A 19,321-nucleotide genomic window follows, 5' to 3' on the forward strand; every position below is an offset into this window, starting at 1 on the left:
TGCCGCGGAGTGGCTGGGCCGTGAACCATGGCCGCTGAGCCTGTGCACCCCGCAACGGGAGAGGCCACGACAGTGAGAAGCCCGCGTACCGCAAAAAAAAAAAAAAAAATACATTTAAAGATTTGTGTCTTATTGATCATAACAGCTGCATTCATATTTGGAATGTGGTCATACTAATTTGTGAGACTTTTTAATTGGTCTGTAGTGCTTACTATATAAGTGTGCCTTCATAGGGCCATGGTAGTAACTCCTTGGATTTCCAGGGCCTGGGCCCACAGACTGGGAATAAACAAGGGACTTAGGGTCCAACAGTTAGAGTCCAACTGTCCCAGGTCCATCTCGGCCACTTCCTGGCTGTGTGAGCTCAGGCAACTTTCTTTACTTCTCTGAGCCTCACTAACTCATCAGCCAGATGGGAATAAAAGCAATGACTGTCTTATCAGGATGCTATGAATCTTAAAGAGTGGATGTCAAATTACTTTACAAACTGTAAAGCCCTGTGCAAGTTTTGGATTGTATTCTTTCCTTAGTTTGTTTGCATTTCCTATGAGACCTGGGGCAAGAAACTCATCTGAGCTTTTGTTTTGCAGTCTGTAAAACGAGGAGGTAATGTTAGATTATCTCCAATATTCTGTGATTTAGTCTCTCAAGGGACAACATCATGGTCCAAAACAAAGCTAGAAACTGGTTTTCTTCTCCTGTGCCAACTATACTTTAATTGGTAGAGGCTACCTGAAGAACTGACTCAACAGAATGATGGAACAAAACCAGAGTCAGTGGGAAAAATACTGTGACTGATTAATGATGGCTCCAGTGGTCATGGGATGCCACAAAAGGGGTGCCTATGCCCCGTATTATAATAGTCCAAAAGAGTGAATGTCTAATGGTGAAATTTAATCTGCAGCTCTCAAGGCCTTAGCTTTAGCAGCTCTGCCCCCTGGGCTGGGTCACCATGGTTACCACAGCTGGCTCTGAGAAATCACAGGAATGAAGAATGGCTCCTATTGATGAATCCTGACCCAGGAAGGGGGCATGCAGAAGGCCCTTCCAAGCAAGGCAGCTGGGCATGGCCCTAGTGCTGCCATCTATGATCTTTTGCCTGCAGAGAGCGGGGTGTGTGTGTGGGGGGGGGGGGCCACAAAGGGCTGTATCACCAACTGGAATTCAGACTTTGTCCAGGCCTAGCCTGGCAAGGCTGCCCGAAGGACTCCAGTTGGTTTTCCAAGTGCAGACATGTCCCTGTATTCTGAGCTTCGCCTGCCTTTGCCCAGTGCCTGCCCAGGCTCTTGCATGGGCTCTTAGCTTTGAGAGAAATCTAAATGGCCATCATTACTAATCCAAAATCTGGTGCCTGAATCATGCTCTACCATCTGAAGTCCCTAAATACTTCAAGGTCACTCCCTCCAGGGTCACTTATTCTTGCTTAGGAACTTCTTCCTGTGTTTGAGCTGAAATCTGTCTCTGTGTCTCTAATTCTACCTCTCAGTCCTGGAAATCCTCTTCAGGGCCAACTTCAATAAACCTGTTTTCTCTCCAGTAGGACAGCCCGTGGAGTATTTGCAGTTGGGGCCCTGACACTGCTGTCAACTTCCTTTTCTTTGGACAGGTCTCCCTCTGTCCCTCCCTCCTCCCTTCCTGTGTGAGGGGATGTTGAGGGGATATGGTAGAGATGGTGGAGCTGAAATTCAGGCTCAGAGGCAGATCCAGTCCCAGGGTCAAAGAAGCCGTGTCCCTTAACCTCTGTGGGGCAGCTTGGTGTTATGGAAAGAACATTGGCCCTGGATTTGACCAGACCTGGGTCTAAATTATGACTCTGCCACTGTTCAGCATTATGTGACCTGGACATACTTGGACATGTTCCTTCCCCTGACAGCCTCATCTATAAAAATGCAGATGGTGATGCCTGTCTCAAACGGTGGCTGGGAGGGTGACAAGTAAGAGTCTGGCCCAGAGCCCTTACTCAGGCACTCAGGACATGTAACATCTTGCATCCTGTATCTGCCCAGTGACAGAGGTTTCACTTCAGTCCCTCTGTACCTGTGGTTCCCACATCTTGCTGAGCAGGATCATGGGGGTGGGGGGAGGTATCTTTAATTAGCTCAAGGAAAGTTGAGAAATTCCTAAACCAAATTCCATTTAATTTTGCAATGGATAACATCATTAGCAATCAAATAATAATGTTCTAAGCACTTTACCTATGTGAGTTCATTTAATCTCCCCAACAACCCTATATAGTAGAAACTATTATCATCCTCATTTCGTGAATGGGGAAATTGAGGCACAGAGAGGTCACATAGCAAATACCAAAATGGAGCTAGAATTCAAAACCAGGTAGTTTGGGGCCAGCCTCATACTTTTAACAATGATGAGTTACTGCATCTCTGAAAGGTGGAATTAGACCAGTGATCCCCAAACTGGAGCATGGGTCGCAATCACCCGAGGGCTCGTTGAAACACAAATCGCTGGGCCCCACCTCCAGATTTTCTGATTCAGCTGAAGAATCTGCATTTCTAACACGTTCCCAGGTGAAGCTGTTGCTGCTGACCCTACTTTGAGAATCACTGACTACTTGGGATTAAAAGGACTCCCTGAGTCCAGAGGCTGATTTTTGGGTTTTGTTAACCTACCCAGTCACAGGCACGAGGAATGAGGGCTGATCTCGTACAGAAGCAGAAAACAAATCACAGTAAAAATCATACTCATATTTTCCAAATGCCCCAAGCCTTGGCACCATGCTGTTGTGTCTGTGATCTCATCTAAGCCTCACAGTAACTCTATGAGTTAAGTGGAGAATGGATTTTTTTCCCCATGTGATATCTTCCTCCCATTTTAAAGAAGAGGAGGTTTAGGGCTTCCCTGGTGGCTCAGTGGTTGAGAGTCCGCCTGCCGATGCAGGGGACACGGGTTCGTGCCCCGGTCCGGGAAGATCCCACATGCCGTGGAGTGGCTGGGCCTGTGAGCCATGGCCGCTGAGCCTGCGCGTCCAGAGCCTGTGCTCCGCAACGGGAGAGGCCACAACAGTGAGAGGCCCAAGTACCACAAAAAAAAAAAAAAAAGAAGAAGAAGAAGAGGTTTAGAGATCTGGCTGGACTAGTATCACCCAGGGAGATAGTTTTCGGGAGACTGGGGCTAGAATCGTAGCTTGGGACTCATCGTGCTATGGTTGCCTCATTACTGGAGTTCTAAAAACTTCTGTGCCTTTCTCCAAATCCCTTCCCATCCCCAGGCTTTGATCTGAATTTTCTCCTTAAAATGGTATTTTTTTTAGCTAAAATTTTTGCCCCATTGTATTATAGAGGGTAGGTGTTATCAGTCATTTATACCCCAGTTTGAATGATTTTCAAATATTTTCTTGAGAAAAGGGTGATTAGAGTTCCCCCCTCTTTGTTTCCCCTTCGGGCACTTTGTGTTTATATGTCTGTGAGCCTTTTGAAGGAAGGGGCCATAAAATAGGCACCAGGAGATGCTTGTTGAAATGAATGAATGAATGAATGAATGGTCCTTGCCCATCCTTCCCAGAGCGAGCCTCCCTCCTCTAGCATTTCTATCATTTATACCTAGTACTCCCCCACACCACGTCACAGCGCAGCCTCTTAGTCCAGTGCTCACAGCCAAGCACCACAGCTTAAAGCTTTCCCTGTTCCTCCTAAGCAGACACAGCTCTGCTTTCCCTGGGCTCTGAGGTACCTTGTCCATCTTCCATTATAACCCTAATCACATTGCATTATAAGTATCTATTTACTTGGCTCTTTCTTTCCTTAGATGGTGGTGTCCCTAAGAGCTGAGATGTGTCTCTTATGCAGGATGTGAACACATAGCAGGCACTCAATAACTAGTTGAATGAATGAATGAATAGCTGTGTGAACCTTGGTTGCTAAGAGCAGTAGGGGCAGGAATGGTATCTTGCCAGGAAGCCATTTCCTGATACATTTCTGACAAGGGCATCAAGGGACAATTTGTGGGTGATTAGGATGACTTGCCTGCCTGTACCAGTAAGAGCTAGGTTCAGCTACAAGTGACAGAATACCTAGCATAACAGTGGCTCAAATAAGATAGACATTTACTTTTCTTTCATATAAAAGACATCTACAGATAAGTAGTCCAGAGCTGATAGGGTGGCTCCACAGTCACCAGGGACAAGGCTACTACTTTGTTGCTCCACCATCCATAACATGTGGCTTCTACCTCATGGTCCAAGATGGCTGCCTGAACTCTAGACATCACAAATGCATTCTAGATAGGAGAAAAGTATGTCAGGACACCCCTCCCTTCCTTTTTTTTCTTTTCTTTTCTTTATTAAATATTTTTTTCTTTATTTTTGGAGCAGTTTTAGGTTCACAGCAAAATTGAGTGGAAAGTATAGAGAGTTCCCAAACACCCCTGGCGCTACACAGGCACAGCCTCCCCTACTATTACCATCCCACACCAGCATGGTACATTTGTTATAATCAGTGAACGTACACTGACACATCATTATCACCCAAAGTCCATAGTTTACATTAAGGTTCACTCTTTTTTTTTTTTTTAATTATTTATTTATTTATTCATTTTTGGCTGCATTGGGTCTTCGTTGCTTTCTCTAGTTGCGGCAAGCAGGGGCTACTCTTCACTGCAGTGCACCAGCTTCTCATTGAGGTGGCTTCTCTTGTTGCAGAGCACAGGCTCTAGGCACACGGGCTTCAGGAGTTGTGGCACGTGGGCTCAGTAGATGTGACTCGCAGGCTCAGTAGCTGTGGCACACGGGCTTAGTTGCTCCACGGCATGTGGGATCTTCCTGAACCAGGGATTGAACCCGTGTCCCCTGCACTGGCAGGCAGATTCTTAACCACTGCTCCAGCAGGGAAGTCCCTTAAGGTTCACTCTTGGTGTTATACATTCTATGAGTTTTGACAACTGTATAGTGACGTGTATCCACTATCCTGGTATCATACAGAATAGTTTCACTGCCTAAAACTCCTTTGTGCTCCTCCTATTCATCCCTCCCTTCCCCCAACTCCTGGCAACCACTGATTTTTTACAGTTTCCATAGTTTTGCCTTTTCCAGAATGTCATATAGTTGGAATCCTACAGTCTGTAGCCTTTTCAGATTGGCTTCTTTCACTTAGTAATATACATTTCAGTTTCCTTCATGTCTTTTGTGGCTTGATAGCTCACTTCTTTTTAGCAGTAAATAATCGTACGTTGTCTTCCAAGTTTTGGCAGTTATGAATAAAGTTGCTATAAACAATCCATGTGCAAGTCTTTATGTGGAAATAAGTTTCAACTCATTTGGTAAATACCAAGGAGAGCAGTTGCTGGATCATATGGTAAATGTATGTTTAGTTTTGTAGGAAACTGCAAAACTGGATTCCAAAGTGGCTGTGCCCTTTTGCATTCCCACCAGCACTGAGTGTTCCTGTTGTTCCACATCTTCACCAGCATTTGGTGTTGTCAGTGTTTTGGTCATTCTAATAGGTGTGTAAATCCCTCCCTTCCTTTCTTTTTTTTTTTATAAATCCATTTATCTTATTTATTTATCTTTGGCTGCGTTGGGTCCTTGTTGCTGCGCGCGGGCCTCTCATTGCGGTGGCCTCTCATTGCAGAGTACAGGCTTCAGTAGTTGTGGCTCGCGGGCTCCAGAGGCAGGCTCAGCAGCTGTGGTGCACGGGCTCAGTTGTTCCGCTGCACACGGGATCCTCCTGGACCAGGGCTCGAGCCCATGTCCCCTGCACTGGGGAGGCGGACTCTCAACCACAGCGCCACCAGGGAAGTCCCCTCCCTTCCTTCCTTTTAAAACTACTTTCTGGAAGCTAACAGATGATATAGCCATTACATACCATTGGTTAGAACTGTCACATGACCGCATTTAGCTGCAAGTTGGGCTGGGAAATGTAGTCTTTTTTTTGTTTGTTTTTTTGGCTGCGTTGGGTCTTAATTGCTGCGCGCGGGCTTTTTCTAGTTGCGGCGAGCCGGGGCTACTCTTCATTGGTGCGCGGTCTTCTCATTGCGGCGGCTTCTCTTGCCGCAGAGCATGGGCTCTAGGTGCACGGGCTTCAGTAGTTGTGGCACATGGACTCAGTAGCTGTGGCTTGCAGGCTCTAGAGCGCTGGCTCAGTAGCTGTGGCGCACGGGCTTAGTTGCTCCGCAGCATGTGGGATCTTCCCGGCCCAGGGCTCAAACCTGTGTCTCTTGCATTGGCAGGCGGATTCTTAACCACTGCGCCACCAGGGAAGCCCCAGAAATGTAGTCTTTATTGTGAGTGGCCAAGTGGCCATCTGAAAAGTCAGAGTTCTAATTGCTAAGGAGGAAGAGAGAATGGATTGGGAGCCAACCAGCAGCCTCTGCTACACTGCAGGGAAGAGAGATCCTCTCAAACTAGCTTAAGCAGTAAAGGGAATTTGTTTGCTAGGTTCAGGGGTATTTCATGGAGGCCCAAGGACAGGAAGTATGGAAGGGCCTCTGAGGGTGAAGGATCTGGAAAGTTGCCAGAAACCAGGGCAGCTCTTCTCTTGTGCTTCTCTGTGGCAGCATGGGTCTCATTTGCTTCTTTCTACACATCTACTTTGTTCTTTTCCCTTTGCTTAAACACTTCCAATCAATTAGCTAGCTTTCCAGAGCCCAATTCCAAATTCCTTGGAAAGAGAATCGGATTGGCCCAGCTTAGGTCAAGTGTCAACCCTAGTCCAGTCAACTCTGGCTAGGACAAACAAGGCAGCAAGGGCCCAACTGTTGAGGGGTTTTCAGAGAACGAGTGTCATGGGATAGGAAGACTCCCCAAAGGGTATCTAGAGCATGGACATAGACCTCTCAGGTCTGTGTCCCAGGGCTTTGCAAACCATCATTCATTTAGGTAAACAATTATTGAGCACCTTTTGTATGCTAGGCACATGGACCTGCCTTCTAGGGAGTTTTCTAAATCTCTTTGGAATTTGTTCATATCTTTAACCTGCACTGCCTTTTGGAGTGAAATCCTAGCTCTTTAAATTAATCAACTCTTATCTTTCCCTTTCAAGTTTCAAGGTGGGAGTCAAGGGCTTTGGCAAACACGAGTTTCCCCGTCTAGGAAAGACATGTCCGTGTCCTCCCCTCTTGTCTTTGTCTCTCAGATAGAAACGTCTTAGTTCTTTAGCTGAGTCAGTTATGGACCCCTCCCCCCAATCTCCCTAAGTCCTCAACTTTCTTTCTTCAGCTCTGGGATGGGCCTCTACTGGTCCCAAACATGAAAGTGTCTCAAGGTCATACTCAGGGGAGAGACTGTTAGGTTTCTATTCCCTGGAGGAAAAGTACCCAGAATTTGATGGGTACTTTTTTTTTTTTTCTTTAAAGAAGATGTTGGGGGTAGGAGTTTATTAATTAATCAATTTATTTTTGCTGTGTTGCGTCTTCGTTTCTGTGCGAGGGCTTTCTCTAGTTGTGGCAAGCGGGGGCCACTCTTCATTGCGGTGCGCGGGCCTCTCACTATCGCGGCCTCTCTTGTTGCGGAGCACAGGCTCCAGACGCGCAGGCTCAGTAGTTGTGGTTCACGGGCCTAGTTGCTCCGCAGCATGTGGGATCTTCCCGGACCAGGGCACGAACCCGTGTCCCCTGCATTAGCAGGCAGACTCTCAACCACTGCGCCACCAGGGAAGCCCTTGATGGGTACTTTTTAGCATCAGGAGCAACTGCTGACAATCAGAGGTACTGTTCATTTAGGACACATCTGTGCCCAGCACCAGACTAAACCCTTTATGTGCATCATCTCATACATACAGTCCTCATAATAACCCTGAGAGGTAGGCATTATTTCCCTCATTTCACAGATAGCTAATCAGGGAGCTCAGAAAGAATAGGCAACTTGCCCAAAGTCACACAGCATCTGGGCAGTGGAGCTGGGCTTCAAAAGCAGACCCCTCTCCCTCCAGAGGCTTCCCGTGTGCCCAAGGCATCTGAAAACACTCCGCATTGCCTCCGAGGACTGCCTTGTGCTTGTCCTCCTGTGAGTTTGGTTTAGAATCTTTGCAGATACCATTCCAAATGTTTGCTAACTCTTGCCACATTGAAGTAACTCTTTGGCGATCAAACTTTGATCCCATTATCGTCACTGGACAAAATAGTGGGGGCTGGGGTCAGGGTGCAGCCATCGTGTGTGGATGGAGCGCTGTACTAGGGCACCCCCTGGAAGCCCAGCTCTGCTGCTTCCCCACTATTTGACTCTAGGCAAGACCCTCCCCTCTCTTGGCCTCAGTTTCCTCATCTGTGGCTCTGTGGGCCCTTTGCAGCCCTAATTCTATAATTTCCCACTTAACTATGCATTTCATGAGGATTTCATGAGGTTGGCAGCTTCTATACCCCACTGGAAGGGGGGTGTGTCTGGGGGGTTTGCATCCGGGCTGAGCCGCCCGGGACATGGGACTCCTGCATGTGATGCAGCCACATCTCCTGGCTTCCCCACAGTCTGCTGTTTGTCCTGCAGCCCCTGGAACGTGGGGTTGCCTGATATCGTCCCAGCAATTCTCTCCAGGGGGGCTGAGTGTCCACCTCTACCCTCCTCATCTCACTGCCCACCGACGGTGTCCCAGCCTCTTCCTCCTTATCCTCACGTGGCTGCTTACTGAGTCTGGGGTTTGGGGACCAAGTCTTTCCCCATCTGAGTCTTTCGAGAATATAGAGATGTCCATGTTTTCCTCTAGTATTTTGCTAAGCGTCATGTGTGTGTTCGTCAAATCATTCTCTCAGCAACTCTGTAGTGTCATCCTCATTTTGCAGATGAGGCACCCTAGGCTCAGAGAGGCGAACAGATTTATCTAGGTTGACACACTAGTTAGTGCCAGAGCCGAGATTCAACCCCTGGCCTGGCATACCCCACGATGCCACGTGCCTTGGAATTGCTATGTTTACTTGTCCCGCATGAGGAGAAAAGCCTGGCCTTCCTGGTGTGGTGTGACTGGTCTGTGGCTTCCCATGTGGTCTGGGTGGGGGAGGGAGGCCTGTTTATGTTCCGTTGGAGTGCAGGGGGACCCTAGGGAGGGAACTGTGTGTGCTGTGTGTGTGTTTGGAGGGTGGGATCGCAGAGTCAGGCACCCCTCCCGGCTGAGCATCCCTGAACCTCTGTCCACATTTGTTTCCAGATGCTGGAAGGAGACCAGGCCATCCTACAGAGAATAAAGAAGGCTGTGCGGGCGATCCATAGCTCCGGCCTCGGTGAGTGAGCCTGCTTGGTGCCAGCCTGGCGAGGCAGCCCTTTCCCCAGCTCCAGCCTGGAACTAACTCTGCGCCTCCCTGCTCCACAGGGCACGTGGAGAACGAGGAGCAGTACCGAGAGGCCGTGGAGTCCTTGGGCAACAGCCACCTGTCTCAAAACAGTCACGAGCTGTCCACCGGCTTCCTGAACTTGGCCGTGTTCACCCGTGAGGTGGCCGCGCTCTTCAAGAACCTGGTGAGGCCCTGCTCCTCTTTCACTCAGCCTCAGCCCAGGCTCAGGGCAAATCTAACCAGTGACTTAAAAACCCGACTGGGAAAGGGTCGGTTTCCACCCTTCTTTCAGGTTTCCCTTGACCTCTAGTCTCCCTTGACCTCTGACCCATGACCTGAGGTTCCTTTCCAGTTCTTTTTTTTTTTTTTTTTTTTTTGCGGTACGTGGGCCTCTCACCGTTGTGGCCTCTCCTGTTGCGGAGCACAGGCTCCGGACGTGCAGGCTCAGCGGCCATGGCTCACGGGCCCAGCCACTCCGCGGCATGTGGGATCTTCCCGGACCGGGGCACGAACCCGTGTCCCCTGCATCGGCAGGCAGACTCTCAACCACTGTGCCACCAGGGAAGCCCTAGTTCTTTTTTTTTTTTTTTTAATATTTATTTATTTATTTTGGCTGCGCCAGGTCTTAGTTGCAGCACGCAGGATCTTTAGTTGCGGCATGTGGACTTCTTAGTTGCGGCGTGCATGTGGGATCTAGTTCCCTGACCAGGGATGGCACCCGGGCCCCCTGCATTGGGAACGCAGAGTCTTACCCACTGGACCACCAGGGAAGTCCCCCTTTCCAGTTCTGACCTCCTATTTGCATTCTTCTTCCTCTCTTCTTTCCGGCCGGCGTCTCCTCTCCCCTCTCTCCCTCCCTCCCTGCCTGCCCTCCTCCTTCTCCTCTGTGGTGAGCACCCAGGAGCAGAGGGGGTCTCACAGTGGGGAGGAGCCCCACTCAAGGGAGGGCAGGCTCGGGTTCCTGTCTTTGCACCACTGCCTCTCCTTCACCCTCTTTGTCCTCTGCTTTCCCAACCATACCTGCTTTGTCCTCAAAGGCAAGAACGTGCCTCGCCTCAGCAAGCCTCTCAGCTCCTGCACGTGGCCCAGTGGCCTCAGGTTCCTTCCTGAGATGGCCTCCTCCCCATCTGCCAAGTCCCCGCCTCAAGGCTACCCCAAAACATGAGCTCTTTCCTGGTGCAGGCATGGTTCTCAGTACTTCACGTGTGTTAACGTTTCATCCTGGAGCACAGCTCTGTGGGGTTGTTTTTACTATTGTCCCCCCTGTACAGGCTAGGAAACTAAGACACGAGGATAAGCACCTTGCCCGAGGTCACACAGCTGATTTGAACCCAGCATCCGAGCACAAGCCTGGCTGTACCACCTCCCAGGAAAGCCTCTCTCCCTCTAGGCTCCGTAGCTTTTGGCCCAGCTTTCGTGGCTCAAGTTCCACCCAGGGCCCTTCCTGGCTGGCGCGGACCACATCATCTCTACGAGGCAATTTGCTTAGTGATCAAGCACCCACACCTCAGGCTTAGACTCAGGCCTTGAATCCCTGCTTTGCTGCTCACTGGGTGTATGACCCTGGGCAAGTGCCTCAGTCTGCCCAAGCCTCATCTGTAAAATGGGGATAACAATGGTCCCCACCTCACAGAGTGGTGATGAGGATTTCGCAAGTTAAGTGCCTGCTCCGGGGTAGCGCTCAGTTAACATTAGCTAATATTGCCGTCTGTCATCATTTTGTCTCTTTACGTAGCACTGCCTCGCACCCTGTCCTACACGTAGAGGCCTTTAACAGTGTTTGGGTTCACCTGAATCAGTGACGTCTTTTGTCTTTACCTCTCCTCCCCTTGTTTCAGTCAAACTAGTGTTTGCTGAGCATCTCCTCAGTGGTGGGTGGTGTACCAGGGGCTGGTGACACAGGGAAGAGTCAGACTGCCTCGGAGAGCCACAGCCTAGTCGAGGAACTGAGATGTGAAATGACACCAAGCAAGATCAGCAGTGTGGCACAAACTCAAGGACCCAGCGGCTTGGGTCAGAGGCCTAGGGCTGCCATGGCTCAGAAAAGGGGAGGTCAGGATAGACCACAGGAGGAAGTAGTCAGGAAGGCTTCCTGGAAGAGGGGAGGCCCGAGCTGTACCTTGAAAGGTGGGCTAAAATATTAGATAGGCTGTTTTGAGTTGCCAAATGACAGAAATTCAACTCAAACTAGGTTAATTTTTTTCTTTTTATATGTCTTTTTCTCTTTCAGTCTTTTTTTTTTTTTTTTTTTTTTTTTTTTTTGGCCATGCCACATAACTTGTGGGATCTTAGTTCCCTGACTAGGGATTGAACCTGGGCCCACCCAGCCCCGGCAGTGAAAGCGCCGAGTCCTAACCATTGGACCACCAGGGAATTCCCTAGGTTAATTTTTTTTTTTTTTTTTTTTTTTTTTTTCTTTTTGTGGTATGCGGGCCTCTCACTGTTGTGGCCTCTCCCGTTGCGGAGCACAGGCTCCGGACGCGCAGGCCCAGCGGCCATGGCTCACGGGCCCAGCCGCTCCGCGGCATATGGGATCCTCCCAGACCGGGGCACGAACCCGTATCCCCTGCATCGGCAGGCGGACTCTCAACCACTGCGCCACCAGGGAGGCCCCCCTAGGTTAATTTTTAAAAAGAGAATTCACTGGCCCCTGTAATGGGAAGTCCAGGTATGCAGCTGGTCTTAGGCTCCTTTTCCAACTCTTAAAGAGTTTCTCTCTGTCTCTGCTCAGTGGGCAGCCCCAGATTCACACCTTACAGAAGAAAGACAATCTTTCTTCCCTGACTTTGGCAGAGAAGTCCCAGGAAGTATCCTGATTGGCTGGCTTGGGTCATGTGCCTGTTTCTGATCCAATCACAGTAGCCGGAGGGTGGGGCACTCTGGTCAGCTCTGACTCCTGTGTTCACCCCATGTGACCATAGGGAATGGGTTCCCCACATTATAAGGGGAGTCGAGGAACTAGCCAGACAGAAACAACACATGGGCGCTACAGGTGGACCTCAGAGGGTCAGAGGGGAGAGGTGAGGGTGTCCCTCTGGCAAAGGGACAAAGACAGGCTGACCATGGATGCCATGGATTGAGCAGTGAGGTGATAAGGCGGATTAGTCAGGGGAGGGGAAGAGCTTTCACAGGAGGCCGACCCCGCCACCCCCTGTACTCCTTCCCTTTCTTGTCTTTCTCTCCCCTGCCTCCTTTACCCCAGTGCTGTCCTTTCCCTTGTGATGCTTCACCGTACCCTGAGCCCCTTGGGCCTGGATGGATGGTCACCCAAGGTGGGGTATGGGGGTCTCTGCTTTTTCCAGGTTCAGAACCTGAACAACATTGTCTCTTTCCCCCTGGACAGTCTGTTGAAGGGGCAGCTGAGGGACGGGCGACAGGTGAGTTTCCACGTGGGCAGCAGGGCGAGTGCAGAGGTGGTGGGATGGAGCAAGACAGGGGTGGGCAGGAGACGATAGGGGAGGCAAGGCTGGGCTGAGGACGGAGGCCAAGCGAGGCTGTCACAGTGGGTGTGCTGACCCCATATTACTGACCCTCAGGATGACAGGAGGACCTGGCCCTGGGGTGAGCCCAGGATGGCTGACTTACTGTCTGCCAGGGCCCTTTACAACAACCCAATGAGGGGGGGGGTCCTGTAGGTGCTGTTATCCCCATTTTGCAGTTGAGGAAACTGAGGCTCAGGGAGTTTGGTACCTGCTTACAGTTTACACAGCTGGTCAGTGGAGGAGCCAGTGTGAGAGTCAGGCCTCCTGATGCCCATGCTTGGCTGCTGTCTCTGCAGCAGGCAGCTCCTGGCTAGAGGCAAAGTAGAACTCAAAGAGAGTAACAGAATAATCTCCCTGGGAAGTCTGCCCCAGAAGGCCCCTGAGAGGTTCTCCCCGAAGAGGCTTTCCTCCTCGCCCGGGAACCACCCAAACCAGACCAGCAGCTTTTTCGCCTGGTAGACTGGGGCACCTTGGAAGTTTGGGGGTGGGGGCAGGGGGGCTGTTCTGAAGGGTGTGAGCAGCCTGCTGGATGAGGCCCAGGCAAACTAGGCCAGGGATCAGCCAGGTCTCTCCGGCTTGCTGTGTGGCCTCGGGTAGACTTCTTAGCCTCTCTGTGCATATGTCCCTCCACCTGTACGTTCCTGTTGAAAGGGTGAGCAAGTACCAGGCAGGAGAAAACAGTGGGGTAAAGTTAGGGGAGGATTCTGATCTTCATCCTCCATCCTTTTCCTCATGGTGATCTCCATCTTCTAAGGGAGGGGACTCAGGGCAGACCCCCCAAAATCTCCCCAATACCCTAAGCCTGAGCCTACCAATTTAGACGGATTACTGACAATTGCGGGAAGAGGTCAGTTGGGAGAAGGGGCTCAGCGCTGAGAAATGGGGTTGGTTGGGTCTATTTTGGGGGGTCAGGTTTGCAGTCAGGGCTATGTGGGCAGGGGGCGGTTGGATTGTGGCTCTGAGCAGCACAGGGGAGCATGCAAGTGCAGGGTCCCCCTAATGGTAGCAAAGTGTACTGTAGATTCCACACCCCAAGAGCCCCTTTGGGCAAATTGTTCTTTCTGAACTACAGGATTCCAAAAAGCAACTGGAGAAGGCATGGAAGGACTACGAAGCCAAAATGTAAGTGGCTGCGTCCAGGATGGTTTGTCCAGGAGAGCAGTGTTTCTGTTGCAGCGGGAGGCTGGATGTGGGGAAGAACCTAAGTGCTGCCAGGGCACGTCACCCAGAAGCGCATGGCACCTCGCTCTCTAGAAATGTTTATGGGGGCTGGTTTATGCCCAGGCCTGACGGGAGTCTGGGGGCTGGACCACGAGATGACTAAAGGGGAGCTATTGTGAAGGGACCCCAAGATGCTGCTCTCAGAGACCCATCTGCTCAGTGGTGCCAGACATGGGCAGAGAGACGGAAAGGAGCATCCATTTACTCCACACCTCCATGTGCCAGACACCCATCCTCACACTCACCCAGCCCTGTGAGGGAGATATGAGTATCCCAATTATCAGAGGAGGAACTAGAGGTTCAGAGTGGTTAAGTTACTTGCCCGAGGCCATATAGCTAGGCAGAGGCAGGGCTGGGATTCACGTTCATTGATCCTGTTTCTGCAGCACCAGGCAGTATCTATAAACATTTAGCTGGACATAAAGGATGAAAGGCCATACCCGGGCCTCTTGTGTGCAACACACAATACTCCAGATTTCTCCCTAGCTACTGGGATGCTAGGGAGACAGAGGGAGTCCCAGGTACCCAGTAACCAACTGCCCCTGAGCGGGGACTCCTCGGGCTCTGCCTGCCAAACTCTGTCCAGGTCCTGCCCCCAGCCCTCTGCCAGGACCCAGCTGGGCCCACTGTACCTCAGGGCACCGTTTGCTCTTCTTTGTAAGATTTTGGCTTCTCTTGCATTTTGCAAAAGCGATATGTGTTCATTATGAATAACTAAGAAAATATGGAGAAGTAGAAGAGGAAACATTTTTAATTATCTCTAGGAGAAGATGAGGGTCATGTGGGGGAATATCTAGTACTTCTCTATTGTTAGAATTTTTTTACATAGTGTGTGTAGCACTGTAATTTCATCATTTTAAAAAAGTGGAGGGTGGGGGAGAGTTCCCTGGTGGTCCAGTGGTTAGGACTCGGTGCTTTCCCTGCCGTGGCCCAGGTTCAATCCCTGATCGGAGAACTAAGATCCCACAAGTGGCCTGTTGAGGCTGGGGGTTGGGAGGGGGAAGCGGGGGCAGGGGAAACTACCAAAACCCAGGAAGAAGATCCTTCATTTCCAAGCCTAAAGTATTAACATCTTTCTAGTCATTTTTCTATATATAAAGAAATATTTTTACAAAACCGAGATCATAATAATCATACTGGGGTTTTTTTGCTTAAAAATACATTGTGACCATCTTTCTACATCATTACATGTCTTTATACAACGTCACTTAAATGGGTGCACTGTGTGTCAACATATGCATAATCCACAATGTATTTAATCTGCCCCTGTTGTTGGGGAAGCATCCTTGGAACTAAATCCTTGCTCCCACTCATAATTATTTCTGTAAAATCCTTCCAAGAAGTAGATCCTGGAGCGTTATTGTTCCTCAAGCTCCCAGCACCATGGGGACCTCTGAGTCTGAAGGAGGCTGAAACTCCTCACCGCCAACGAGGATCTCCATCTACACTCCCGCTGTGGGTGTAGATCTTGTGGTGAAGGGTGTGGGAGCTGTGATGAGCGTGGCCATCTGTTCTCATCAGAGGCCTAGGGAGGGGTGTGGACAGGCAGGCAGGTGATCTTTCTCTTTATGATTTGATGGGTGAGCACATGGTCTTCATCTTCCTGAGCGACCTTGACTAAGCCCTTAGCCTTTTAGCCTTTCAGGGCATCATCTACTAAATAGAAAGAATAAGCCCTACCTTGCTGACCTTCCCCAAGTAGCTCTGCTTTTACCAGATTGATATATTGATCTTGCCTGTAAGGTTTCGTTTAAAGAAAAGACTGTGTGTAATGATGGGGAAAGAGGCTTATCTGAGGTTACGCAGTGAGTTATCGATAGGGCCTGGGCTAGAACCCAGGACTTCTGAGTCTGGCCTTCTTCTTCCAGTGGTCTCCTGGCTCCTGCTTCTATGCCATAGGTCGAGCTACATGTCCTGGCACAGGTGTCTGTGTACATTTGTTTTATGAGGGCTCCAGGTATAGCTAGATATTAGCGAGCCATGAGTTGCTGTGTAATTCCAAACTCATTCTTACCAAACCAGTCTGGGCAGCAACTGCAAGGGCCCAAGGGCCCTGATAGCATCTGTTGAATACCACCGGGATTCTCACCCCCTGGTTGTTCATATAGGGGGTTCCCCTCTCCACCTGGGGCTGCTAAGAAAGGCATCCCAGGCCCTGTGCAGGGGACACAATTATCTAGGCTGTTCCATTTTCAGGGCTGTTTCCTCACCTGAAAAATGGGGCCAACGATACCTTGCAGGGTTGATGTGGAGATGAACTAAGTGCAGTGCATATACAGCACCTGGCACTGCAGTTCAACACGTACTTATTGGCCATCTTTCTGAGCCAGAACTGGGGCCAGAATAACACAGCAAGGGGTTCAGAGGCAAAAGCCCAGACCTCTGCTCCTAGCATTTCCCCGACCAGCCTGGGATTTGGGGCAATTACCTCCCTTCTCTGGATCTCAGCTTCATCTTTTGGAAAATAGTCCCTGACCGTGATCTATCAGAAAAGACACTGTGACTGTCACCAGCTGGGGGAACCAGGCAGGGAAGGAGGGATGGAACAAATCTGAGCCACAGTGTTCGTTACCAGTGCTGTCCCTAAGGCTCTAGCATCAGGCTGACTTGGGTTCATATCCTCTAGTACTTAGCAGCTGTGTGCCTTGGACAAGTGACTTATCTGTAAAATGGAGTAATGATTCCTGCCTCATGAGATTATTGCTTTAGTGTGTGAACGGCCTAGCAGACCACTCAGCACAAAATTAGCACTTAACAATAATTATTAATAATAGCAGCTAATACTTATACTTACTTAAGAGCTTCCTTTGTGCCAACTGCTGTGATAAGCTCTTTACATCTGTCATCAGTTATTCATCTTGGAAGGGAAAGGTGCTATTATCCCCAATTTATAGGTAAGTAGTGAGGGAAAAAATATCACCACAATCCCTGCCTTGGTGGATCCCACTGGTTTGTAAGCAAGAAGAGAGGTGGGTCCCCAAATAATGAAATACAAAGTGACAGTGCTATAATGAAGGCGTCAGCACAGAGGTGGCAGAACAGGCAGGCAGTTTTGGGGTGGAGGGAAGGGTGGTTGGAAAAGGCATCACAGGAGAGGTGGTTCAAGGTGTCAGGTTGGCAGATGCATGATTCGTTTTGATTCCTTTCCTCTCCCGTCTCCCTCCCCCCGACCTCCTCACTCCACTGGTACCTGTTCCTCATCCCCTGAATAATGTTAGACTGTGGCTGTGGTCCCCTTCTCCAGTTATCTCTGTCTTCTTAGTAACTAGCCTTTCAGCACTTTTCATTCCTGCTGCAACTCCATTCAAAGAAAATAAAAATATTCCTAACATTTGAAATGTTTATGAAACATTGATCATACTTTGAGGACAGGGAGGGAATGGGATTTGCTGTTTTCTGTGTGGGGTTGTGTGCGGTGGCATGAAAGCACTCCCAGCTGTTAGTCTGAGGTGTATCAGGTCATTTTGGGTGACTATTTCAGACTTCGTAGGGAAATCTTTGTAAATTACCATAGCTGAGGCTGAGGGACAGAGCTATGGTAATTCACAAGGCCATGTATCATACTTCACAGCTTATCTTCATCCTGAGCTAAGTAGCTTCTGTCCTTTAACCTCCACTAGACCTTGCATTAAAAATATTAAATAAATAAATAGGAAGTATGCTACACTAAAAAAATTATCTAGGGAATTCCCTGATGGTGCAGTGGTTAGGACTCAGTGCTTTCACTGCCAGGGGCCAGGTTCGATCCCTGGTCGGGGAACTAAGATCCCACAAGCCACATGGCGCAGCCATAGATAGATAGATAAATAAATGCATAAATAAATAAAAATAAATTATCTAAGGGAATCATCAAGTTATTACTATAATCATCAGTATCATTAGCATCATCATAATCCTGTCATTTATTGAGGGCTTACCACACACCAGGGACTGTACTAAATGTTTCCAGTGCATTAGATCATCTGAGAACTAGGCAGTATTAGTCTCATATTTGAAATGGGGAAACTGAAGCTTAGAAAGATTTATAAGGTTAAGTAAGCGAGGGAGCTGCCATTCAAATCCAGAATCCACATTTCTAGCCACTGTACTATACTGTGGCTTCCTTTTTGTCCATATACTCTGGAGCAGACTTCTTTCCATGCCAGTATATATAGATTTCCCCCATCCTTTTTAACAGCTGCATAGTATTCCTATATGTGCACATAGCATAATTTATATAACTACTTCCTGTTGATAAGTATTTAGCTTATTTTTTCATTTCTCCCTATTTATTTACTTATTTGGGGGGGCATGCCACGCATCATGCGGGATCTTAGTTCCCCCACCAGGGATCGAACCCATGCCCCCTGCAGTGGAAGCGCAGTCTTAAATCTGGAGCACCAGGGAAGTCCCTCTCACTTTTTGCAGATATGGTAACAGTGTAGACGGGAGCTGCCCTTGCCCTCTCCCAGCTGCTCTGCCCCCTCAGTCTCCCGCCCTCCTTAGCAAGCTGCCAGGCTCATTGTTGCTCAGGCCTGGCCATCACTTCTCTCTCTGCTGCTCATCTTCAGATCCTAAAAAAGCATCTGCCCTGACCCCCAGGCCCGTTCACAGGGTCAGTCCTCACCTAACTCCACTCCCCTGCCACAGATTCCCTCTTGGGATATCATAAAGCTTTAGGGAAATGAAGGGTAACCACTCCTAAGAACATTAAAAACAAACAAAACCACACACACACACACACACACACACACACACACACACACACACACACACACACACACACACACACACACACACACACACACACACACACACACACACACACACACACACACACACACACACACACACACACACACACACACACACACACACACACACACACACACACACACACACACACACACACACACACACACACACACACACCCCACCCCACCCCACCCCACCCCACCCCCCTGCAGAACGCAGTGGTTTTCACCCAGGGTGATTTCGCACCCCAAGCAGACATTTGTGGTTGTCACAACAGGGCAGATGCTACTGGCATCTAGTGGGCAGAGGCCAGGGATGCTGCTAAACATCTTACAATGCACAGGAGGGCCCCCACAGCAAAGAATTATCTAGTCAAAATGTCTGTAGTTCCGAGGTTGAGAAACTGCCCTCTGGGTCTCCAGGGACAGATTCTGCAAATAAACACCATTCCAGAGGTCTGGAACTCTAGAACCAGGTCTAGAACTTTAGAACCAGAAGGGGCCTGAGAACTCAGTCTGGGCCATTGCTTCCTCAGTTTACAGATGGGAACACTGAAGCTTAAAGGGGCCTATAATATTATACTGTAGTGTCTTCTGTCTGCTGAGTCTTTTGCATACTTTATCTCATCTGGGTACAGATAGAGGTCCCCATTTTCCAGATGAGGAGACTAGGGC

General features: G+C 49.4%; 1 protein-coding gene across 2 annotated transcripts in view; it reads left to right on the plus strand.

Moving 5' to 3' along the window:
* The window catches only part of ASAP3 (ArfGAP with SH3 domain, ankyrin repeat and PH domain 3), a 34,166-nt gene that overhangs the window by 1,562 nt on the left and 13,283 nt on the right, over positions 1 to 19,321 (plus strand). For both annotated transcript variants that reach the window (XM_081225632.1, XM_081225633.1), the window contains exons 2-5: positions 9,087 to 9,159; positions 9,249 to 9,394; positions 12,513 to 12,587; positions 13,765 to 13,814. In XM_081225632.1, the coding sequence (XP_081081758.1) occupies positions 9,087 to 9,159; positions 9,249 to 9,394; positions 12,513 to 12,587; positions 13,765 to 13,814 (344 nt within the window). The remainder of the gene's footprint in view (positions 1 to 9,086; positions 9,160 to 9,248; positions 9,395 to 12,512; positions 12,588 to 13,764; positions 13,815 to 19,321) is intronic.

Source organism: Mesoplodon bidens (assembly GCF_964165515.1).
Source record: "Mesoplodon bidens genome assembly, chromosome: 2".
Lineage (NCBI taxonomy): Eukaryota > Metazoa > Chordata > Mammalia > Artiodactyla > Ziphiidae > Mesoplodon > Mesoplodon bidens.